The 26,666-nt window shown below is 44.3% G+C and overlaps 1 protein-coding gene across 1 annotated transcript; it reads right to left on the bottom strand.

The window, feature by feature from the left end:
• Window positions 1-21,869, bottom strand: LOC123158331 (putative wall-associated receptor kinase-like 16). Its single transcript, XM_044576368.1, has 3 exons — window positions 21,624-21,869; window positions 1,441-1,965; window positions 1-1,214 (listed from the first exon to the last, which is right to left on the bottom strand). Exons 1-3 carry the CDS (start codon window positions 21,694-21,696, stop codon window positions 1-3), a joined length of 1,812 nt encoding a protein of 603 aa, XP_044432303.1. The 5' UTR covers window positions 21,697-21,869.
• Window positions 21,870-26,666: the final 4,797 nt, after the last annotated feature.

The following is a 26,666-nucleotide window of genomic DNA, read 5'->3' as shown; positions in this document are numbered from 1 at the left end:
TTAACGTGGTATGCTAGCGAATGACATGAACTCTTGCTCCAAGCTATAACATCGTTGGCTGTCTGCGGAGGCTGGATCAACTCCGATACCTGAGTGACACGGAACACCAGCTTCAGCTCGACCATTTTCTGGAGTGACACGGGATGACATCGACCTTTTCGTATGCAGAAGCTGCAAAGACATCTCCACTTCCTTCATCGTAGGCCTTTCTTCACCCTGGAGCCGTAAGCACATCTCTGCGAGGGAGGCAACATTGGTGATTTCTTCCTCCGTCGCTTCTTCACGAACTTGAGCAGCGACTATCTCTTTTGCTGGCCTCTGCTGCATCTCCTCAAGAAAGTAACAACATAAACTCTGAGCGGAGCCCGACTCACCAGTAAAAACGGGTTTCCTTCTGAGAAGTAGTTCTAAAAGAACGACGCCGAAGCTGTACACATCGCTCTTTTCATTTAGCTGCCAAGTGTGAAAATACTCGGGATCCAAGTACCCGAATGTGCCTTGTACGCGTGTGGTAACATGAGTTTGATCTATATGCACCAGTCTTGATGCACCAAAGTCGGAAACCTTTGCAGTGTAGTTTGCATCTAGGAGTATATTGGAAGACTTGACATCACGATGGAAGACTGATATGGAAGCTGCAGAGTGGAGATAACAGAGAGCTCCTGCAGCTTGTGCAGCAATTCTTAGGCAGTCATCCCAGGACAAAGATAAAGTGTTGCTTGAACCAGAATGGAGGATTTCAAACAAGGAACCATTAGGAACAAAGTCATACACTAACAGTGGGACCTCAGTTTCTAGGCAGCAGCCATAAAGCTTTACGATGTTTCTGTGGTTAATCTGTGAAAGGATGACAACCTCATTGATGAATTGCTCAATCTCAACCTGCTCAATGGCATTAGATTTCTTTATAGCCACCACATGCTGATCACATAAGATGCCTTTGTACACCATGCCATGCCCTCCACGGCCAAGGATCCGTGTATGATCAAAGTTGTTTGTTGCCTGATCTAACTCCTTCAGCGAGAAAATCCTTGTCGTTTCACTAGCAGCTTCACTCGATAATATTAATTGTTCCAGAAGGAGGCCATGATTCTTTGTATAATACTTCCTCCTCAGTTTCTTTTGGATGTCTCTTCTCCATTTACGGCAGATAAACATTGCACTTAAGCCAAGAAGTAGAAGCACGAAGCCAACACCAAGCCCAGTAGCTATACCTGCATGAATGGCGGAGCACCTTAATTTTGGTTTCATTTTTTGTTGTGTTCATAGTAGAACTCAAAGAGGTATTAAATCCACCTGATAGAATAATTTGCTTTCTCGACGGATTGTATCCTATTATAACAAAAGTGGAAATTAAAATGATTGTAAGTGAGATACTCCCAAAAAATCACCGAAATATTAACTGCAAACATGCCGATCTGTAGGTGAACCGACTATTACCGTGACGTGAGCAGCCACCTAGTACATACGGGTTGCCCATGTACCCATGATCGCAAACGCATGAATAACCAGTCTTGTACCAGTTGTCATCGACGCACGAGCTGTGGTCACTGACGCAGGCAAAGTTGTCCTCATCCGCGGAAGCATCGACACATGTCCGTTTGTCGTTTATATTCCAATATATAAGACTGTTGATCCGCGCAATTTGGCGCTGCACTTGCTGGGCCTCCTTGACGGGGACAAACTTGAGCTGGATGACATTAATAGGAATTAAGGGGTACACGGGTGGGTAGCATGTCGTCTTCCTGTAGATGGTGCCCGAGCCTTCTCCATCGCATTCAGTGCAAAGCGGGAATTTCGAACTTATCCTTGGATTTCCAATGAAGTAGGTGTCGAAGTTGCACACTGTGATCGACAGATAGGAGAGACCGAAATCAAAACCGCTGGAGGGGATCTCTAATGATGCATTGTACACTTCAGCACCCGGACTCGTTGAGATGACAATCGAGAAGTTCATATCTATACCTGGCATTGTTAAAGAAAAAGAAAAGAAGCACAAATTACTCAAAACCGGTGAACAAACTTGAGCTTGTACTTGCAGCAACTTTAGTTATTCTCGAACTAGTTTTCGCTTCACGTGGTAATCGTGGACATCCACATAATATGAATCTGGCTCTTGCCACTTGTGGCCCACACCCCGCACCCTTGCACTCTGTCTATCACATTGTATCTATAATCTATAATAATACTTAAATAGTTCATTCCCACTATGTTATTTCTTTTGACATGCAGCCTGTCCACGTCCTCATCCATTGTTGTGCAGCCACGTAGCACACTTTTTCATCGATCTATTTTTTACATGTCAGCGCCGCCTCTACTTCCCAATCGCAACCCTCTACTTTCTCCCCAGCAACTTCCCCCACTTCATCTTCTCCAAAGTCCATTAAATCATGGAAGTGGAAAGGATGCAGCTCTAGATTTACACCGGGGGCGTCGATCGATCACATTTTTTTTAAAGGAGGATAACCCCCGGCCTCTACATCTGGCGATGCATCGATCGATCGGTCACATTAGAGTCAATAAGACGAGACGTGGAGGTCGAGATTCAAGTAAAGGTTGAGACCGGCGGCGGAGGCGGAGCGACGGCTCGCCGGCCTCGGTGGTTGTGGTTCAGGTAAAGGCTGGGATTGGCGGAAGAGACGGAGCGACGGCTCGCCGGCGTGGTGGCCTCCTCGATGGTCGTGGTTCGTCAGTTAAAGGTTCAGACCGGCGGAAGAGACGGAGCGACGGCTCACCGGCGCGGTAGCGCCCTTGGTGGTCGTGCTCCAGCCGTTGGTGTTTCTGCTCGCAGCCGTGGCCTCCTAATCCCACGGGCCGGTCAACGGCATCAATTCACACCCCACTGCTGTCCACTTCTGATGCGTGCTTACCAAGTGACCATTTCCTGCACATTCGCCGCTTAACTCTCCCATGCATCCGTCCTCTTATTCTCCTTCGATGCAGGGCTCTGCGGCGCTCTGTCCCACGCATTACCGTCACCATCCACACCTAACCGACTAGAGTGCACTGCAGCAAGCATTAGCATCAGCCAGTGAAGTTATTGGCTTGGTCAAAAGGAGGCGAGCGGCGGTCTCAGATTATTTTCGGGACAACTGCATCGTGATCCGTTGTGATAAGGAGACACTGGCAGTCAAGACTCAAGAGCATATGCACACCTGAGATACCAGATAATACTTTCAAGTTTCAGATTTGTTATTGACCAGATATTTGCTCTAACAGGATGCATCACTCATGTTACTATACTAAATTTCTTTGTGATATACGATGCCACTGTCCACTAGAGGTAACTCTTGCTGCACCTTTTTGTTGGTATGATTGCATTAATTTGCAGACTGTATTGCCCATCGCTAAATAAGACCTATGAAGAAATTACCTTACAATAAATGCACAAATCTCTTTTGATCATATGACGTCCACAATCTTCTTTGTTGTTCAACACATCTTCTATTTGTAATTACTGATGTGTTCTGAACGTATTTCTCAATAATCAAAATATCTTGATGTTTGCAGGTTACTTTTGTCTGGATTACAGTTACAGGAAAAAAATGCTTTTATCTGGATTAGTTCTCTTTCAATCATTCTCATATTTTAACATTGTGAGTCAATTTAGCATATATGCGCACCCGAGATTGTTGACAAGATGCGCCTGAACAGTTGAAGTAAGATGATACAAAAATAGTTGAAGGAAGGTCAACATATTTCTCCGACCATTCCCATAGTCTTGTATCGACCAAAAAATAGTACTATGAAACAACATGCATATATTGTTTGAAAAATCTTGCCAAAATTCCAGTGGATAAGCATAAGGTTCAGTTCTACAGCTTTAGTCTAATTATATCCAGCTTTGCGAAATCGCTAAGATGTACTTCACTCTTCTCTCTTCATTGTCATGCTGTTAGGTTTACGTACATGTCGTTGTTTTGGAACATGATATCGTGAATTCCCAAACCAGGACTATTACAGACTTACAATTTTAATATGAAAAAATAGATAAAATGCATAATATGCAAATGGATTGTCATGCTTATTTATATGCAAATAGATAAAAATAGATAAAAGCTTTCTCCCATGACTGGTCTTGCATTATTAAGTCAAAACTGTATCACCATTTTATTTCATTATGATACTTATTTTTCATGCTAATTGTTTTAAATATTACCTCAAATAAATGTAGTGAAGGTTGATTTCGTGTGTGTAGAATTTATGGTATAAATTGAATTGGCAATTTCTGCTCTCACCATCATCAACTATTCTTAGACACTATTCCTATTCCACTTTTAAAGTGTCCCCATTCTATTCCTGTTAATGGAGGAGGTTGTTTATTGTCTCTGCCAGATGAAGATAATCAGTGAGCTATGATGTGGGAAACTAGGAATCATTACCGCCCCAAGCAAATCTTTAATACCTATTTTTGGTCTATTTATTTGTTCTTTGTGTGCTAGATGTTTCGGATGCACAAATGCTTGGTGGGGTCACTATATTTTGTCAATGGGAACTGAAACCACTAATGTTCAAATGTTTTTGAAAGGAAATGTTATGTATTTTTCTAGTCAATTGTGCATTGTCCAATCTCATGAAATAGTTTTATTTTAGCTGAGATACGACATGGTTAACAATAATATCCAAATCATTTGTATTTGATTTGCCTAATACACCAATTTTTCTTGCTACAACTCCCGCAACAACGTGCGGGGTATCATCTAGTTTTATTGAATTGCTAGTTCAATGGAACCACATGAATCAATGAGCTCAGTAATTCAGACTTTTTTTCTTTGAAAAAGAGCATTTTTATTAACTCATAATGAAGCATCAAGGGGATACAAAACATCATGAGTATACACTTAGCCTATGCATAGGAAGAATGCACACAACCAACACCGACACACACAAAGGATCATGCCGCCAAATAAGAAAGCCATGGAAGACCAACGCTATGCCTAGGCGGATGAAAAGCAGAAAAAGAAAAGAAAAAGAGCAACATTGATCCACGTTAAGTGGTTGCAGCCACCGAAAATGATGTAAGCGCATATGATCTCGACATGATATCCACAAGATCTGTAAACCATGTACACACCAAGCAAATAGTGCGAGAGGAGATGCCACCATCGAAATCGCACCTTGGAGACAATCCGGCAATCCCACGCTTCTTTTGCCAATGCCTGTCATTGGTAAATCTAGGCATCCGAAACAATATACCACGAACTATCTCCGGCCAAGGCCGTGATTATCATCAGCAAATTGCCACACATCATCTTTGTAACGCGACGACTCAAAGAAGGATCGCCGCCACCCGACGCCATGCTCCGCCTCGATGCCTCGGCCACCCAAAACAGGGCACTGGCGAGACATGGAAGTGTCCACCGTGGCGTGAACCTGCCATCATCTACCTCTATTGCTGCTATTGACACTATAGATGTTTCATTGATACCTCTAGCTAATTTTTTCTGAAAAGGCTAAGAAAGTTTCACCAGTTTCCATGCTTCTCGCAGCTATTAAGAAACCTGATTGAGCAAGCAGAAAACTACGGAAATATTAACGCCCACGCGTGTGGGCGTCTGGCAACTCGCCCACACGCATGTATCCTCGTCCAATCACTTCTGCACGAATCCTGGCGCGTTCTGGCAGATTTTTTTATGTCATGTAGGATTGAGCTTGTGTGTGGGCATTCATCCAGTCGCTCACACGTCCTTTTTCACCACATGCAGGGCTGGTGTGTGGGCGTTTAGCAATTCACCCACACACCAGTTTTCACGCACGTAGAGGGGCTGGTGTGTGGGTGTTTATCACTTCGCCCACACGCCCGTCTCCTCGCCCACACCCAAAGTTGTCAGTTGCCATGTATTTCTGCAGGATACATGGCAACTGCCCTAGCTTTACTTGTAAGCAGATGGCAACTCTCTTTTACCGGAGTTGCCATACACTTTTGCGTGGTACATAGCAACTGCCCTAGCGTGCACGTAAGCAGATGGCAACTCTTTCTTTTTACATGGCAACTGCCCTAGCGTGCTTGTGAGCACATGGCAACTCTCTCTTTTACCCGAACATGTTTTTTTGCCATGCCTTTTTTGTAGTGCTACATGGCAACTGCCTAGTGTTAGTAGGTGGCAACTCCTAAAGTTTTAAAATCATGGCAACTATAGTAGACCAGACCATACATGGCAACTGCCTAGTGTTAGTAGGTGGCAACTCCTAAATTTTTGAAATCATGGCAACTGCAGTAGACCAGACCATACATGGCAACTGCAGTAGAGCAACCATGGCAACTATAGTTGTCTGACATGGCAACTGTAGTTGTCCGACATGGCAACTGTAGTTTCAGCGACATGGCAACTGCAGTTAAACGGACATGGAAGAGGGTCCGGGCCATGGCAACTGCGGGGCGCGTGGTGACTGTCACGTGGGGCGTATGGGACCATGAGGTAGGAAGCCTGACGTACGAGCGTGTGGGCGTTATCTATTTTGCCCACACATAGGCATGTGAGAGGGACCGTGAGGAAAAAAGGACGTGTGAGCATTACTTGTTTTGCCCACACGTAGGCGTGTGGGCTGATCCTTTTAGACACCACACAAAACGTGTGGGCAGACCCCTTAATGCCCACACGTGTGGGCGTTATCGTCGTCCGAAAACTAATATGTATAAGTTGGCAGAGGACCCAGTAGGGCAAGGGTTGGCGGCCAGTCAACCTTGATTTGTCCGGTGCAGGGAAGGTGCAAGGAAGCGCATCAGCGCAGCGACATCGCTGGTGGTTAGTGTCGACCAAAGTCCGCCCTACCTCAACTTATGTTGTTCTCCGCTACTAACTTATGACCAAGAAGTTTGGGAAGGTTGCTGGTGGTGATCTCTTGTTAGCTTCTGCCCATCACTGATCGACGTGTGAATCTCAGTTGGGAGGTGATCATTGTCTATGGCCCAGCTGACCATGGGCGGTCAGGGGACTTCTTGGTCGAGCTTACGACTAAGGTCGAAAGCTGCACACACCAGTGGTGGTGGCTGGAGACTTTAACCTTATTAGGCATGAGTCTGAAAAGAGCTCTCCTAATGTGGATCGGTTGCGTATGCGCTTGTTCAATGACTCCATTGCCGATTTGTTCCTACAGGAGATAGCCCGTGTAGGGGCTAGATTCACGTGGACTAATAAGCAGGCTGAACCGGAGCGTGTTGGGCAGGGTCCTAGTGTCTGTCCAGTGGGAAGTCATGTTCCGCTGTGCTCACTTAAGGCGGTCACACGGATTGGGTATGACCACACCCCTTGCTCTTTTTTCCTCAGGGGAAGGGGCACCACCGCTAGCGAGACGCTTCCACTTTGAACCGTCTTTGCTATTGCAGCTGGGGTTCTTCGAGATGGTGCGAGACCGCTGGGTCGAAGCCGTAGCCACCCCTCCGTGACATTTTTGTGCCATGGGCATATGGCATCAATGCACTAAGGTCGCCCGCCAATTCATGCAAGGGTGTGAGCTAACCTTGGTGCTGACCTCTGGGCCCGTAGAGGGCCCTGTTGGACCAGATTAAGGCCCTAGACGAGGAGGCCAATGCGGCCAGTCTGCCGGCCGATGATTGAGTCTGGCGGTACGCCCTTGAATCCTTGTCGATGGAGATATTCAAGGGTGAAGAACTGTTCTGGGAACGCTGCGGGGGCCCAAACTGGCTCCTCAAAGGGGATGCCGATACCGCTTACTTCCAGGCGCTAATGGGCGCCGTCGGAAATGCTCTATCCCATGTCTCTGGGAGGTGGATACCCTCTTGGAACACCGCAACGAGATTAGGGCCCACATTTACTCCTTTTTCAAAGGGTTACGGTGAAACCCCGCGGTGGGGTGTCCTTGGCGAAGGACTTCTGGCTAGCCGAGGATAGAGTCTCTAACCTTGAGAATGTGGAACTGACTCCCCCATTCTCGCCGGAAGAGGCGGGTAGGGCTATCGCCTCTATGAAGGCGGGGTCGGCCCTGGTGGCCTTCTTCTAGAAATTCTGGTCTGCCCTAAAACTGGCGATCATACCGATGTTCCATGAATTCTACATTGGAACCTTCGATATGTCCCAAACTATGGTGTCATTACCCTGATCCCCGACGTAGTTGGGGCTACGGACATTAGGCAATTTATACCTATCACGGTGACTAATGTACTTGAGCATATTTTCTCGAAAGTTTGCATGACCCGGCTAGCCCCTGCAGCGGAGCGGCTAGACCATCACCTTCAGACGGCGTTCATGAAGGGGCGGAGGATCCATGATGGGATCCTGGCCCTTCATGAGATTGTCCATGAGGTAAATGACGCGTGGCCATAAGGGCGTCTTCCTCAAGTTGGACTTCTAGAAGGCATACAACCGATTGGATTGGTCATTCCTGTGGTTGGTGCTCCAGCGACGGGGATTTGACGATAGATGGTGTTCATGGATCATGCAATTGGTTCGGTCCGGAAGGACGGCTATTAATACGGTGGGACCATTCTTTACATCCTCTCCAGGAGTGAAGCAAGGGGAACCGATCTCCCTCCTCCTCTTCAACCTCACCGTTGATGCTTTGGATGGCATCCTAGATAAAGCTAGGATAACTGGGCAGCTTTTCGGGGTAGTTGACCACCTGATCCTGGGGGGAGGGGTCACCCACCTCCAATATGCGGATGACACCACGATCATGGTTGAAGGGTCGGACCTTGACATCATGAATCTTAAGTTCCTCCTCCTATGCTTCGAGGCTATGTTGAAACTGAACATCAATTTTGATACGAGCGAGGTGGTACTTCTAGGGTTCTCCACGGAAGAGCAACAATGCATTGTGGATAACCTAAACTACAGATTGGCCACGTTCCCCATCACATACTTGGGGATGCCAATGGCTGATACGAAGATTCTGATGAGTGCATTTAACCCGATGGTAGGGCATGTGGTGTGCCGGGCTAAGCCGCGTGGTGCGGACGGTTTACCTCTAAGGCGAGTAAATCAGTCCTTATTAGTTCTAACCTTACGATCCTGTCCATATATATGATGGGGATGTATATCTTACCGGAGGGCGTATATGGCTTGTTCGATAAGGAGCTTGCTAGGTACTTCTGGCAGGCAGCCAATGGCCGCCAAAAGTATCACATGGTCAAGTAGGCGGACATTTGCATGCCCAAGAACCGGGGAGGCCTAGGTATTATGGCCTCCCGTCGCATGAATGTCACACTCATGCTTAGATGGATTTGGAGGGTCATGCGAGGCGATGGGGGCTCATGGCTTCAGATCATCCCAGCAAAATACCTAAGGGGTGAACCCCTGCTGGCATGCTCCCGCTTTGGAGGATCCCAGTTTTGGCAATCCATCCAAAGGATCAAGGAGGATATTTGTGTAGGAATCTCCTTCTCTATAGGTAATAGGGATGGGACCCAATTCTGGCTGGACCCATGGATGGGTACCAACCCCCTCAGAATTGAATTCCCTATCCTATTTTTGATCTGTGCGAACCCGTGACGCCTCGTCTTTGCGGCTGCACACTCTGGGCACTGGGGTATACGGTTTCGCCGGACGTTTGGGCAGGCGGAGAATATTGAGTGGTCTAGGCCACGGGGCAGCCGTACCGTTGGTATTGTCGGATCATCCAGACACCGTGTCCTGGCGGCTCTCACTGTCGGTAGAGTTCTCCGTCAACACCGCATACTAGGCATTATATCAAGATCTTTGTTTGGCAACTCCTTAGAGATCGTCTCCCTTCGGGGACTGAGGTGCGTAAGCGGCAAGGCCCGGGGGATGGCATGTGACCCTTTTGCTTGGGTCCTATGGACGTTTGTCCGGGAGGCGCTAGGGCCGGACTGGGAGGCCCTAGACCTCACAGACTTCCTCCAAACCAAGGCTAACCAACCTGGGAGGCAGCGTTGCTTATTTTGGCTTATTTTTACGGCCATGTCATGGACTCTTTGGACAACACATAATAAAATCGTGATTGAGCGGGTGTTTCCGAGGCTAGCGTCTCCTTCAAATTCCTCGCTTTTCTCCAGCACTGGCACCCGCTTACTAGGAAGCGCGACCTCGATCATCTTGGCCTCATGCTGGATGTGCTCCTGGTTAAAGCACGCCGATTATCATCTTCGTAGGGCCGCTTGTCGGCAACCACTAGGTGTTTTTTCTTATTTTCTTATCTTTCTTGGGCATGATTGTGCTATTTCCCCAGCCATTGCTATGTTGCAGATTTGAATGCTAGTTGTATGGATCTTTGCTTTATTTGTAAAGCAGGGTGAAAGCCTATTTCAAGTCACCTCTGAGCATCACTCTTTCACCTGGATCCTGAAATCCAGTGCTCGGAGCAACAATCAAGTTTTTTTATTTGGTTACTACTAATGAGAAGGCTTAATACCAAGGAGTGTGTCCAAAGAGTACCCAATAGCACAGACCATCTCCTCTTCACGTGCCAATTTGAATAGTCCCGCAGGTCTTATCTTTGTCCTGGTTTAGGTCAAATTCGAACAATCCTGCAGAGTCCATCGACATCATCTCTAGTGCCATAGGAGCCTGAAGTCTGTGTTTCGGAGATCGCTGGAGAAGCGGAGCTGGTCTCGTCCAACGGATGCTCCATTCGAAGATTTTGTGGAGGAAATCGGTTGCCGGTTCTAGAGTTTTTTTGTCTCCACCACCCCTTGAGATCTATAGAACCATGATCCAAGAAGTGCAGGGTATTTCTCTAGCCGATGACCTACATCAACAAGTGTGTCATCGTTCGTGGTGCCACCTATTCTAAGGTTCATAAGTAGTTCGCTCCTATGGCACTATCTTGGATCATGGCAAGTTGGTGGGCTATGTTTCTCTTCTACGGATGGTGTGGCGATGGTGGCGGATGGATTCTTTGGCCGCCGCAATGGTGTGCTGGGACCCGGTAGGATTGTTTTACAAATTTCCCTCCTTTTGGTGGGGTTTTCTTGTAAATTGACTGAAAAGGGCTTTTCCCCCATTTTATATATAAAGCAACACATTCGAAATGATAGAAGGTGTTGAGGAGACCCTCTTACAAAGCATATCACAAGATTACAAGAGTAGCCACACCCCACCCAAAGAGACCTGGTTTTTTTTGTCCCAGTTACAAGTCCACTCTCAACTCGTAACTGAGGCCCACCCACATATGTTTCTCTCAGTTACAAGTCCACCCTTCACTAGCAATTGGGGCATGGCCTATTTTTGTCCCAGTTGCATGTCCACCCTTGACTTGCAACTGCCGCCCGATATTATTTTGTCTGCTAGCAAGTCCACCCTTGACTCCCAACTGCGGCCCCAATATTTTTTGTCTAGTTGCAAGTCCACCATTGACTCGCAAGTCGGGCCTGACATTTTTTTGTCCCAGTTGCAATCTCACACTCGACTCGCAACTTAGACCCGACCTTTTTTGTCCTCGGCTCGCAATTAGGGCTCGGTATTATTTGTCCAATTGCAAGTCCACCCTCGACTCGTAACTGGTGTCCAGCCATTTTGTCCTAGTTGCACGTCCACTCTGGACTCACAACATGGGCCCAACCTTTTTTGTCTCAGTTGCATGTCCACCCTCAACTCACAATTAGGGCTTAGCTTTTTTTTGTCCCAGTTGCTAGCTCACCCTGGACTAGCAATTGGGCCAACCATCTTTTTTGCCTCAGTTACAAGCTCACCCTCGATTCACAACCGGTCCCAACCCTTTTTTGTCCCAATTGGAAGTCCACTGCCAACTCGCAATCAGAGCCTCGGGCTTTTTATTATACTTACAAGTTCACACTGGACTTGCAATTAGGCTCGAACTTTTTTCTTTGTCCCAGCTGCAAGTCCACTTTCAACTCACCTCAGCCATTGCCCGCTCCTTGGACAATTTTTTTTGTTACCTCAAACCATTTTTTGCCCAGTTGCAAGTCCACCCTCGACTCACAATTGGGCTCGACCATGTTATCCTAGTTGCAAGTCCACCCTCGACTCGGAATTGGCCACTGACATCTTTTCCTCAGTTGCAAGTCCACCCGTGACTTGCAATTGGGTCCGACCCTTTGTTCTCCTGGTTGCAAGTCCACCCTCGGCTCGCAACTGACCACTAACCCTTTTTATTCCAGTTGAAAGTTTGCCCTCAACTTGTAACGGGGCTCGAGATTTGTTGTCCCGGTTGCAAGTCCACACTCTCAACATGGAAATGGCTCTTGGACCATTTTGGTCAAGAAGTTGAATTTCAAGAAAGACATGTCCATGTCGATTTAACTGAAGCAGAAGCCTCATATCACCTGCTTTTTTAGGGAATGGAAACATTGGTACTATATTTTATTTCATTAGCCCTTTTATGTCTTTGTGATTTTTTGTATATTTTTGGTTGTTTGTCTTACTTTCTTCCTTGTAACAAACAAGAGCAATATTTTTTCTGGTAGTTCACTAAATAGTAATCAGACCAAAGAAAGATAGACTATTCGTAAGCAAAACAAGAAGGTAATATTTTCACGTGTTATTCTTTTAATTAACAATAATTTTTGAATTTCACAATCATTTTTTCAACTTGCAAACTTTTTTCAAATTTCGTGGTTTTTATTGAATTCTTTAACTTATCATATATTCCGAACATCTTTCTAAATCTGTGATTTTTTTTAATTTGTGAGCTCATTATTTCTATTGAATTTGTGAACTTTTCTCCAAATCTGGTTGAATAACGGAAAAAAAGAGAGAGAAAAAAAGCTATGGAACCTAGGCACCCCATTAATAATTAAGCAATCCATGTATTAATTAGTATAGTAATTTTATGCTGAAGCTCATGTCACCAGCAGTTACTATTATACAATAATAAAGAAACGATCTAAGGCCCTGTTTGGTTCATAAGTCCTTGGTTTTTTCTAGTCCCAACTAAAAAGTCTCTAGTCTCTAAAAAGTCCCTCCTTGTTTGTTTCCAGAGACTAAAAAGTCCCTAATCCCTCTCTAGAGGTTATTAAGTGACGATGTTACCCCTAGTATACAGAAAAATAACAACAGAACAACACCATGGGCCATGGAGCGGTGGGGCAATGGGTGCAGGAAGGGGCATTGTTGAAAAGTCCCAAAAAGTCCAAAAAAGTTTTTAGGAGGGATTTTTTCTAGTCCCTACACCAAAAAATCCCTGGAAACAAACACCCACTAACACGGCTTTTGTGAATTAAGAAAAACACGGTTTTTGTGTGTGTGTTTTTTAGGAGTTTTGACATTGGTATGTGCGTGCATGCGCTCGCTCGTGGCTTAATGTTGTGCTATGGGCCAAGTCCGCGTAGCGATCGACGGCACAAGGCTTGAGTCGCGAGGAACGCGAGCTGTCCCTTGCGATGGTGTATGAGTGCAAAATCAATAATCAAGAAGTTGTCGTAAAGATCATTCTTATATTTTTAGGTTGTGATAAGTGGCACACTGCCACTTGTCGCAACCTGATAGTTTTTCTTTTTTTCCGTAGATTCTTTTGTTTAAAATGTTTTATCTTTTAAATCGTGTGTTCAAATCTTGAACCGTTTTCACCGTTGAATTTCTCGTACTGAGATCTCTAAAACTAGTCCCCATATGGATAGGTTTTTGTTATTTTATTGTGTTTCGAATCCCATACAAGTGTTGTACTACAGATGAAGTCCTACCGGACTACGGCATGCCAACCGTGCTAGACGTAACATGACTACAACTCTGTTTCGTGTCCACCAAGAAAGAGAGTTGTTTGCCCCTTTATATAGTACCAGCTAGTCATAGAATAGATGAGAGAGAGATCTCCACCAGATTAGCACGTAGAGGGTTTGTCCTCTCGTGTAATGTAATACTCCTCTCAATTATAGTGATACGCCGCCGTGCGTTCTGTCGTTTTCTCACGTAAGGGTTTCCACGTAAAAATCTGTGTCTCTTTGTCTCATTTATTTTCTTGTTATTATCTAACAAGTGGTATACAGAGCCAAGTTGATCTGAGATCGCATACGAGATTTGAGATCAAGGGAAGGTTCGTTGTGCGCCGCCGCACATGCTGGCGATCCGTGGCGGATCGATTTACCCTGCAGCCAAGACCGACAGGTATTCTGCCGCTGATCAATTTCTTATCCGAGCAGTTCATGGAGACAGACACAAGCTTCCGCCGCCGAGCAGTCGTACGCCGCGTCATATTAATCCGCAAGTTGCCGTTGCTGCGTATATACGCTTGAAGCCCCGAGTACGCGGTGTTCATATCTGCTGGCCGTTCCATCGAGTTCCGCTGCTCCACGTACAGCATCGCCGAGTAGCTGCTGCTGTTTCGTTCAAGTCCCGAGGCTACTGCTGTTACTTCGCATCACGTCAAGCATAAGTCAGATCGGTTTTAATTACTAGCACTCGTGGCCGATCTAGCACTCAAGTGAAGGCTATACTGCTAAATTTTTTTAATTCGTCGACGCTACGTCGACTGGTCTTCCTTGCTCCCTTTGCTCCGCATAGTAAATTCTGTCAGGAATTTTTCTTTGGCTTGTACTACTTGTGTTCATCGATTTACTACCCTTTCACTGTTGGATCATGACACAAAGTTTATCCTATGACAAGTCGAGATGTGAGCGTTGTTGGCACAAGCCGATTATGAGGATGCACTCAATTTTTCTTCAAGGTGGAGTTTTGAGGATTATGGCCCGTTGGCATAATGAATGCAATTTGCTGCAGTTATTTGAAGAAGACAATTCAGTTATCAAGAAAAAAAGGTATGAAGGAGGTAATTATTAAGCCCGTTGGTAGCCAGCATATACACTATTCTCTCCATAGTGTTTTGCTGTTATGCATATGAAGGTTTTGTTTTGATATTCATGTTCGTGATGAGAATCAGTTGAGGTGCAAGAAGGAGATTGTTTTGTTTCTGCTAGATACTACAACATTTAGCGTTGTTAAGTTTCAAGTGCAATTTAGTTGTCTTTGCTCTTTCAAGAGGGGTCTATTGCAGAGTTGAAACTCCGTTGCATGTTAAGATGGATCCTTCATCCGACAGTTTTTCTACAAGGGCAGTTTATGACCATGTCATGGATTTTTCATTAACCACTACAAGTCGGCAGTTTTTGGGTGCAGGCAATGCTGTCCGTACCATATGCTCTTGCATGAGTATTGTTTGCCGAGGTTTGTGCTTTCAGTTTTGAAGCACGTTCAAATTCCATGAGATGAGTTCTTCACAATGCGATGTGCATCAAGATGTTGCACTATGAGCTACGCGCTCGTTCAGGCACCACAGGAGATATGATGACTTATGTCATTTGATGATTGAGCAGTTTCAGTTTTTTGAGGTCAGTGGCACAGACTCGGACTTTTATTGGGAGACCAAGTTTTGTTAGTCTGCTTTGTTGATAGCCGTGCTGTTCTCTGGACGACCTACTGATTGATTTGCTCAATATGACTTCATGAGAAGTTTATTAGTCCTAAATGGACGTTTCCAGGCACAAGGTTTACTTGTGATGACTTTAATTGAGGAGTTGATGCTATCTATGATTATTGTAAGGGATTTCGTCTCAAGGTGGAGTGTTATTTTATTGTGTTCCGAATCCCATACAAGTGTTGTACTACAGATGGAGTCCTACCCGACTACGGCATGTCAACCGTGCTAGACGTAGCATGAGTACAACTATGTTTCGTGTCCACCAAGAAAGAGAGTTGTTTGCCCCTTTATATAGTACCAACTAGTCATAGAATAGATGAGGGAGAGATCTCCACCAGATTAGCACGTAGAGGGTTTGTCCTCTCGTGTAATGTAATATTCCTCCCAATTATAATGATACGCCGTCGTGCGTTCCGTGGTTTTCTTCCATAAGGGTTTCCACGTAAAAATCTGTGTCTCTCTGTCTCGTTTATTTTCTCGTTATTATCTAACAGTTTTGACAAAACAAATTCGTGAAGAAAAAAACTGGACGAAAAAACCGAACCGGGAAGCATGTTTTTCCCCTTTCCGAAAGAGGCATGCCAACGCCTCTCGCGAAATCACAAATGTGCCTCTCACGAAAGCAAAACCGTGCCGCTCGCGAAAAAACAAAAAAAAATGTTTTTTTCATTTCCAAGAAGTCACGGACATGCCTCTAGCGAAAACACAATCATACCTCTCACTGGAACAAAACCGTGCCTCTCGCGAAAAATACGCGTTATTTCCTTCTCAGAGAGTCATGGTCGTGCCTCTCGCGAAAGCAAAACCGTGCCTCTCGCAGATGCAAAACCGTGGCTCTGGTAGAAGAAAAAAAACAGAATACACAATTCTTTTCGGTTCCGAAAGTCATGGTCGTGCCTCTCGCGAAAGGAAAAGCGTGCCTCTCACGGAAGCAAAACCATGCCTCTCGCGGAAGAGGAAAAAAACGATTCGCGAAAAAAGCATTACTGATTTTTTTTATCCATAGGCTAAGGAAGACCGGTGAAAAAGCGAAACTTCAAAAAAACATGAAAAACATTTGAAAAGCCGAAAATACGTGCGAAAAAATAATAAAAAACAAAATCCAAAAAAAGGCCCAGAGCGCGACACGTGACGGGCAGGGCCGGGCCAATAGTTGTCCAAAATGTGCAGTTGGCACAGGGCCCATGATTTTTGGGGGGGCCCAAATTTTTTTTAGAAGTATAGTATTTAAAAAAAAAATTACTACGTGCTACGGCACTGGGCCGCTCGGCGCTGGCGCTCCGTCCGCTTCAATCGAGCGTGTTGAGCCTCGAGGCATCAAGCACTCAAAGCTGATGTTCGCTCGATCAATCCAGGTCTGGAAACGGGATCGTCGCTCTAAAAAAAGGGATCGTGGACTGAAAATGGGATCGCAAAACCACATCAGCAGTGTCGGCATGGCTACTCACTACAAGAAACGGGATGGTCGCCTTTGCGGCGTCGCCTCATCGGATCGATCGGCAAGCAATTCAGGCCGCTGCTGTTGTTGCCTTCTTCTCCCAAGTTTCAAACTGGTCGCCTTGTCGGATCAATCGTCGCCTCGTCGGACTGATTGGCGACCGACTCCAGGTGCTTCACGACCGCTGCCGTTGTTGTGTTCCTCTCCCAACTTCCAGACTAGTAGCCTTGTCGGATCAATCGTCGCCTCGACGGATTGATATTCCAGGTGCTTCACGGCTTCATTCATCCGGATGCTTCACGGCTTCAAAGCACGTAGCCTGCCGCTAGTGAGTTAGACGGTTCGTCTAACTGCGAAACATTGAAGCATAATGTCTAATTGATATCTCCTGCCGTGCCACTTTAATTTAATTTTATTCATCTATTGCATCTTGTGTTTCAATAATACAGATTTAAGTCATCTTGAGAAAATATCAGTCTGGTTCCTATAAGTGCAAGAGAAAAGAAAGAGAATAAAATTTAACTAATAAACTTTATAAATATTTCATTTAAAGAATACTAAAAGAATGATGTTGTTCAAATAAATATTATGCAACTGGGAGTTGAATAGGTATGACTTTTTATATATCCAATTATTATGTAAAACATTATATCATATACATTATAATTACTCTTTAGTTCATTTTAGTAACATAGGGACCCATTTTTAGTTTCGCACATGGCCCCGGATTTTGCCGGCCCGGCCCTGGTGACGGGTGGCTCAGAGCGTGCCAAATAGCGTTGTTCGTTGTGAGGCTTTCGAAAAAGCGCTCGTCAATTAGTTGCTCTCGCATGAGTGATGGGATGCAGCGGGCTGGTTGTTTGTCATGGGATTTGACAAAGCAAGTCAAGCAAAGAAGAGAAACAATCGAAGAGGTGAGGTGACGCTGACATCACAGTTTGATGTGATATAATAATATCACGTTTAGATGAGGCATAGTCTGACCTAGGAAAAAAACTTAGCAGAACAATCACAATCCTGATGAGCATTCTTTTGTTTTTTGTGAGGATTTCCCAATTAGCGCGTTTACACAGTAAGTACGAAGCTAACCTTTTTTAGATGCTTTGAGATCAGGATATTTTTTAGGGGGGTGTACTGAATAAAATTTTGTAGTTTGTTAGAGCATCGGAGTTGGCAAATTCGGTCCCTCAAACGCCCGGCCACGTCTGCGGACACTGACCGGACACTCCTCAAAAAACGTAATCCACATCCGAACATCTCAATTATCATATCTCAAATCCATACAAACACATGCAACTACGTCGACGCACACGCATCGTCCGGCTACTCCATAACACTACACTAAAATGTCATTGGACTACCAAATTTTGGCATGTTTGCCTATAATGGAGTTCATCCACGGTGCCCTTGCCCTTTCTGGCGCCCTTGCCTTCCTCCTCGCGGAAGTACCCATCGAAGACGCAGTACGGATCGATCGGGATCTGCTCGTCGTCGGAGCTGTCCTCGCCATCGCTGTCCTCCTTCTCCTCCTTCGATGGCAGTCCGGCCATGGCAAGGACCGCCCAATTGTGCTCACGGGCGAGGGCGCGTGTGTTCCTCTGCTGCCGTTTCTTCATGATGCGGGCACAGATGACTTCCTTCTCTGCGGCGGCCCGCATAGCCGTATCAGCTGCCTTCGCCGCCGCCATTTCTTCCGTGATATGGGCGTCGGCAGCCCTTATCCTATCTTTCCCACGGTGGGCCGCCCGTTCCCGATGTGACTCATACTATGCTCGGCTGGTGATGGGGAAGGAGAGTTGTTCTTGCCGAGATCGCGAGGATCCAGCATTAGAGGACCGGAACACCCGGTGAGTCGACGCAATGGTGTTGCGGCGGACGGATCTGTTCGTCTGCCGGGCGCTGTCACCCCGGGAGCGGCGGAGTGCAATGCGGACTTCCATTGCCTCCTCCAACCCAATGGACGACACCCAAGTCGACGAATTCGGACTGGTCGGAGTTCAATCCGCTGGTTGCCACGGCGAAGAAGGCAACAAACCGCCGGAGGTGGTCTCGGGTGGCGGAGGGGAGTGGAGTGAAGAGGCTAGGGTTTGCTTTGGCGAGAGGATGGGATGAATATAAGTGGGGCCGGGTCGGCAGCATGGGCCGGGTTCGATGTGGCGGTCATGCCCGGGCGCCCCCATATTTGGTTGGATATGGCGGGTGCCGGTCAGCCCGGGCGTTTGAGGCCCGTTTGAGGCGTCTGTCTGGGTCGAAAAAACATGACCGGTCAGTGATGGGGCAGCCCGTCCGGGCGCATAAGCCGGGTTTAAGAGGTCGCTTGTAGATGCTCTAAAGTCCAAAACAAACCTTGAATTTATAGGCGAAAGCTAAACTAAACCCCAAACTCTCAATCCCTGAAATCATCACACCAAACTCTCTAATTCCAGTTTATTTTAAACCTTGAGAGGACTTCACCGGCATTAGCTAAATTGGGCCGGCCCAGTAGCGCAGGTGCTCGCGCGCGCACAAAGTTGGTTTTTCTTAGTTTTTTCTTTTATATTTTCTTTCCATTTTTCATTTTTACACATGTCTAATTTTTCTCAGTACCTAATGCACATTTTTAATGCACACATTAAATATTTGATAGACTTTTGATATTTTCAAATACATTATGGACATTTTTAAATTAAATGTTTTCAAAACTTTTTTGAATACATGGTAATATTTTTCTAAATACATGTTTTACATTTTCTTAATGAGAATAAACATTTTATAAACATACACGAACACTCTTTTACAGGGTTTAGCATTCTTAAATATGCATACAATTTTTTCAAACAAATGTCGCGTATATTCTGTTAAGATTATGACACATTTTTTACAACACGCAAACATTTTTTTACATTGTACAAATAGTGTTCGCACTTCAAAATTTTGCTCAGGTTTCAGAAAAAAAATTATGTTTCACAAAGTATTTGCACGTTAAAATTTTGTTCAGATTTTAAAAAAAAATTATGTTTCAAAAGGTGTTCTTTTTTTGGAAGTTGTTGGATTTTTAAAAGTATTCAAAATTTTGAAAAACACACTTTATAAAATGTTCGAAGATATCAGAAATAGATACGTTTTCAATACTTGTTTGCCCCTAAAAAAGTTTTCAAATTTCGACGCTTTGGTTTCTGATTAAATATTTTCAACCTCTTATTATGAAAGTCATAGTCGTCTGGTGCAGTGGCTAGCGAAATCAGGTCAACACTGCCAGGTCCCAAGTTCGACTCCACGACATGTTTTTCTGTTTTGGAATTATTATGTTGCGCGTTAAGAAAAAGGAAGAAATAATTTTTATGACGCGTGATAGGAAAAAACATTATTTATGAAATTCCAAAAATATTATTCAAAAAATGTGACACAATTCTGAAAATATGAAACATTTTTCATAGCTTATGAAAAACTTGTTGGAATTCTGAACATTTTTAGAAAAATGTGATTTTTTTTAAATCATGAACAGTTTTTTAAAATGTGAATTGAATTTCAGAATTCCAAATATTTTTTAAAATACACAAAAAGAATTGAATTGGTTCCAAAAATATAAAACATGAACATTTTTTTAACTTTTGAACAATTTTCGAAATATGCGAACATTTTTTAAACTTCACGAATTATTGTTGTGTTATAGTGGACGGTCCCAAATTCTTGTCCGTGAGAGTAGGTGATTATCCCGGCTGGGTTTGTAGCATTCCTGGTGTGCCAAATAGGTCTGGGGTCCATAATAGAGCGGGATTACAAGTTTAGAGTGCCAATTTCCGGGATTCAAAGTTCAGCGTTTGATTTAGCTTTCGTCTACAACTTCAAGGTTTATTTTGGACTTTTTCCTCTCGTATATAATACTTTTCTATGTATTTTAAAGAATAACATTTTTGAGGATATTGTTCTCTAAAGCCCTTTGGTTTGAAGGAAATATAATGTTATTTCTATATTGGATTGATTCCTATATTTCGTAGTTCAAATGAAATTAAACATTAGCTCAGGCTCAATAGAAAAAATATATCATATTAATGAAATGACTTCTCTTTTCATATTCCGATTCATGGATTTGAGATACGTGTCTATAGCTTTTCAATTTTTACGATATTTATACCTTATGAATCAAAGGAGATTCTAACAGTTTTCGATCCGGTGAACTCAGTTCGCCGTATAAGGGAGTCACTTGCTCTCTTAGATGTACCCCGTCAGCAAGCCCTAGTGTTGCCGGGTCATGGATGGCGTCCCCCTGACTCAGGTTTTTTCACGATCAATAAAGACGCTGCTATCAAGCATGAAGAAGGCAAAGGAGGAGCCGGCGGTGTCGCTCGCTCTCCTAGCTCTTTTCCGGGGGCGTGGAGCAAACCTTACCCCGGAATTACGGATCCTCTTATAGATGAGGCGATGGCGGTGCACGACGGCGTTATCTTTGCAAGCTTGAGAGGTTTATCAAACGTCATCTTGAAGACGAAGGTCGCCAACCTCTGGACCACTCGCTACGACTCTCGCTCGATCGTGTCTCCTATCTTATTAGAAATTGGAGAGCTTGCTGCTAGTTTCAATTCTTTTGTTATTCGTCATATTGTAAGATCAGCCAATGGTCCTGCTCACATATGTGTTAAGCATGCTTGCACGATTGACGTGACTGAAAGCTGGATCGATAGTACTCCTGGCTTCTTGATCAGTAGCCGGTTGACGGATTGTTTGGCGAACGCTTTTATTAAATAAAGCTCTCAATTTGCCCGGAAAAAATGATACGTTTGCGAAAAAGGGGAAAAAACAAAACAAAAATTAATAAGCAAAGTTAAAACATAGTAATTTGTAGAGTATTTTGGAACTATCGAGGGAGTTTTTACGAATCAAATTAAACAGCTAGAGGTGCAATAGTTGTAGCACTTACCGCTGACACCACGATTGAAAGAGAGCACTTCCGGGATGCGGTCCCAGCTGAGATAGAGCCTTGGAGGTTGCATGGTGTTGTCGCAGTTGAGGGCGAAGCCGGTATGCCGGGAGCAGTTAGGGCCGATGCCGAAGGGAAACTCGATTGGAATATCGCCGCACTTGTCTGGACAATTATCAGATGGGAATTTCCTGATGCCCAGCAGGTGTCTTGGAGCTCCGGAACCTGAAGCTCGCTCTGCTAATGGAGTTGTAGCTGTGGTGGCGGCGCTGCGGGTGATGCAAGAAAGCAGCATGAGTAGCTGAAGCACGGTGTGGATGGCCATCTGCCCCTAACTACTAGTAGATTGAGACTGAAACTTGAGCAAACAGAAGCACAACTTGTGCTGCACAAGCAGATAATGGCATGCAGAGGAGCGCGGCTGGCTTTGCCTATGTATGGTAGCTGTGGCACTGGGTCTTTCATTTCCAGGCTCCGCGTGAAATGCTATGGAAATTGTTTATTGGCCAGTTGGGGAATTGCGGGAAGTGGAGGGCTTTCGTCTCCACGCTCCTCATCCTAGGCGCTTTTTCAGCATGGATCTGGTTTGCACGACGATGCAGACCAGTGTGAAAGCCCGGTACGTGGCCGACCAAGCGCGCGTTCAGCGTAACCGGTTGCTTTCCTGATGCGGCTGGACTGACCATTGTCGGTCTTGACGAGGGAGAATATTAAACGTGTGCAATTATGCCCGCCACCCAAGGAGACGCAGACGAGCAAGATTCCTATGACATGTTACTCTCCATCGAGATTCAGGACCTAGGCTAAGGCTTGGCTTCACATTCCTCCTCACCGGAGATTGCACTTCCAGTACAACCTGCGGCCCTGCTATGGTGCCGCTTAGCAGCTAACAAGAAAAGGTGAGGGGAGGCCAGAGTATTTGGAAACGAACTCCTGCATACGATAGGAGCGGCCTGCATTCGAAATGAACAAAATACAGAACCTCACATATGTCCACAGTATTTGGAAACTCCAGTTAGCCCCAAAGGCAAGAGCAGTATATGCGGCATCTTCTACTCCGCTGGTTCGTCCGAACCAGCCGAATCTTTTGCTTTTGCATAAAGCAGGGCTTTCTCGGCCTTTCCTCATTGATAGCACGTGAGCACATTGCTCCTCAGATTTCATCGGTGCATTGTGCTAGTATTACATGTTTGAAACCATCCTGAAAAATTGTGAAGTGCTGATGGGCATCGCTGCTCCATCGAACATCGCGCTCGGTTTGCAAGGCAGCTGAGAGAATAGACCCATCCCCTGCGCGGCGGAGGAAAATCCTCGTCGGAGATGATACTTTAAGTTGGGCCGTCAGGTCGAACAACGCCCCAGCGCACGTCAAGATCATGGGGAAGCGAGTTCATCACGCACCTATTTTAGATTACAATAAACATCATCTCCAATGCGGACCCCCTAAAACGGACACGGCATCTGCTACAGACGAGTCCAAACGCATCCACGGACAATGATATGGGAGTCGGCCATCCAACCGTGTACCTCAAACATTTGCATACGTTTCAAATGGAATTTGAACAAAACAAACGATTTTCATGCAAACCAAATGTTTATTATTTAAACTGGACCCTATTCATTACATATTCAATATATTTTGTTAAACAAATGCGTCTGGAAGTTAACCTAGTCTAAATCTTCGCCGACATTCATGCTTCAAATCATTCTTGTTCGGCATCTTCGCTGGCCGTGAGGGGGCCCATCAGGTGGGCAGCACCCACCAGGGCGCGCCTGGGGGTCCTGGCGCCCAGGTGGGTTGTGCCCACCTGATGCACCTCCCTCTAATATTATTTGCACCAGAAATTCAGAAATATCCAGAAAAAATCGTATCAGATTTTCAAAGCATTCTGAGAACTTTTATTTTTGGGTCATTTTTTTATTGCACGGAAAACTCAGAAAACATACAAAGCATTTTATTTTATTTTATTTAACTAATAAAAATATGAAACAAAAGGTAGGGACAGAAGGTAGTGCTTACTAAATTTATCAACTTCATACCTCTAAAAAATGATCCATTAATAAGGTTGATCAAGTCTTATTAACAACCACTTTCGATTAGCATGAAACCGAAGAACTTTCGTAAATCACTAAGTTACCTCAATGTGGGTTATGAATGTCTCCAAAAATAAGCATTTCATATCTCTTTTTAACAGTAGGTAGAGGTAGTTGAAAACTTCCAATAGTGATTGTCGGAGATTTTTCAATAACGTTAATACCATTCACTTGGAATTGTTTCTTCGCAAAGTGCACTGTATGCTCATTACCGTTGATATGAAAAGTAACATTGCTTTTATTGCAATCAATAACAACCCCTGCAGTATTCAAGAAGGGTTTATCAAGGATAATCGACATGTTTTCATCCTCGGGCATCTCAAGTATAACAAAGTCAGTCAAAATAGTAACATTAGCAACAACAATGGGCACATCCTCACAAATACTGATAGGTATGGCAGTAGATTTGTCAACCATTTGCAAAGATATTTCTGTAGGTGTGAGTTTATTCAAATCAAGACTTTTATATAAAGAGAAAGGCATAACACTAACACCAGCTCCCAAATCACACAAGGCAGTTTTCACATAGTTTCTTTTGATGGAGCAAGGTATAGTTGGTATTCCCGGATCTCCAAGTCTTTTAGGTACTCCATCTTTAAAAATATAATTAGAAAGCATAGTGGAGATTTCAGCTTCTGGTATTTTTCTCTTATTATTGATGATGTCTTTCATATACTTTGCATAAGGAGGCATTTTCAAGATATCAGTCAAGCGAGTACGCAAAAAGACTGGCCTCAACATTTTAGCAAAGCGTTCAAATTCTTCATCATCTTTCTTTTTAGTTGACTTATGTGGAAGGGCATAGGATTTTGAACCCATGGTTCTCTTTCCTTTCCATGTTTTCTAGCAACAAAGTCTCTTTTATCATATCTTTTATTCTTAGGTTGTGGGTTATCAAGATCAACAACTGGTTCTATCTGAACATCATTATCTGGTTCTTTATCATTTGGTTGAGTGTCTTCATGAACCTCATCATTATCTTTTTCATTATCAAAATGTGAGTGCTCATTACCAGATTGAGTTTTAGCATCAGAGATAGAAATTTCTTTTATCATTATCAGGAGGTTTTTCTACTTCAGGTTCACTAGCGGCATGCGAAGTCCTATCATTTTTCTTCTTGTTGTTTTTAGAAGGATTAGGTGTAGTGGTGTTGTTCTTTGAGAATCTTGTTCAATTCTCTTTGGGTGTCCCTCAGGATAAAGTGGTTCATGAGTCGTTTTACCTCCTCTAGTTGCTACTCTAACAACAAAGTCACTTATATTATTGTTCATTTCATCAAGCAAGAGAATGTATCTGGTGAAACGAGGGAATTGGTGCATCGAATGCACCAGCGGTATATGGGCCATTGGATGCAAAAGCAGGGACATGATCGGTTAGAAGGTGGGCCTGATGGTACATTTGCAAACGGATCCTTGCAGTGTAGTTAAATCAAGCGAATTGACCTCCCCCACACTCAGTTCGTCTCTGTCCCCTTCCATCTCCTATACCAGTGTAGCCTCCGTCGCCGCCGAGCTAGGGTTAAGGTCCAGCTGAAGAACTGATCTCCCTCCCTCAAGATCTTCACTGGACCCAATCGCCTCTCTCTCCCTCTTCTGTACCACTGTGGCAGGCGAGTTAGGGTTACTAAATTTCGTCAATCTGTCAATCTTGTACCAATCGAGTGTCGTCTCACTCAAATACATAGGAGTGATCTGCTTCTTTGAAATTTCTAGCAGCAGCCTACCACCGTAACACCTAAAGAGTGCGTTGATTTCAATTTTGGCAGTGGTGGCTCATTGTGAGTGTGCATTGGTGACTCAATCTACTGCCGCTACCGTCTGCATCAACTCAAGGATCTTGATATGTTTGCTTCATCCTGTATCCATGTGTTAAGGTCATTTTTGTTCTTACAATTTCGTCCACACCTTCCCCCCCCCAATCTGTTTAAACCAGTGGCCGGGAGATGAGCATGAACAATTTGTTCTAGTTGACTTAAAAGGCATGCTTTTGTTGATTCAGAATTGGAATAGTGTCTTGTGAGCACCAAATTTACATAAGAGCTGCAAGTATATTTGTACAATCTTCATGTCAATTACAAGGTATGTACTCCCTATTTTCATGTAGGTTAGTAACCATGGCTTGCAGAATGTTGGTGTTGCTTATATTCTATTTGCAAAGCCTCATATATTGGAGGTTCCTATAAATGGTTCGAAAAACACATAGATAGTAGCTGCCAATTTGTTTCTTGTCTTGCCCGACTGACTGATGATTGTTCTAAAGTGACTGATCATCATTGTCGAGGAATTACTATGTACTAATATGTGCTCCAAATCGATGTATGATCTACAATTATAAGGTTCCAGCAGCAAGATTGGAAAATAGATAAATGAGGTGCTCTCTTTCCCGATCCTTCATATTTGGTATTTGCATGTAGTTATGCAAACTAAAGAAAAACGTTTCCACATGGTTCTTAGTAATTGTATATGTAGAAATCACAAATCAGTACCAGGAAGTTGTGGTTCAGATTGACATCACATTATTTGCTACACATCTCTTGTGATTCATTCTGCTCATCTTAGATAGAAAGTGTCTTTATTTAATGTCCAACTAAACCATAGGAAACAATTACTAGTTGTTCATTTTATGAATGCCTCATTGACACCCAGGTAATTTGTGTTTTCCTTCTAAAATTCATGTTTTTCAAGGAAAAAACTTAATGTGTGTTGCCCTTCTAATAAATTGCTTGTAGGAGGTCCCTGGAATGGGTTTCCACATCAGTTGCAACCTCACCGAAGCAAAACCAAAGCATGTTGTTCTGTTAGAAAACAAATTTAATTTTGGAGTTCAGAAACCAAAGCATGCAACCTCCATGAAGTGAGACCAAATCATATCAAACATTACATCAATGTGGTCTTTACAGTTTTCTCATTTCTTGTATATATTCCTTAAACAAGGAAACCAGCATAGGCC

Source organism: Triticum aestivum, chromosome 7B, assembly GCF_018294505.1.
Source record: "Triticum aestivum cultivar Chinese Spring chromosome 7B, IWGSC CS RefSeq v2.1, whole genome shotgun sequence".
In the NCBI taxonomy this organism is placed as follows: domain Eukaryota; kingdom Viridiplantae; phylum Streptophyta; class Magnoliopsida; order Poales; family Poaceae; genus Triticum; species Triticum aestivum.
Note: the sequence above shows the minus strand (reverse complement) of the source record. Positions and strands in the feature narration are given on the sequence as shown.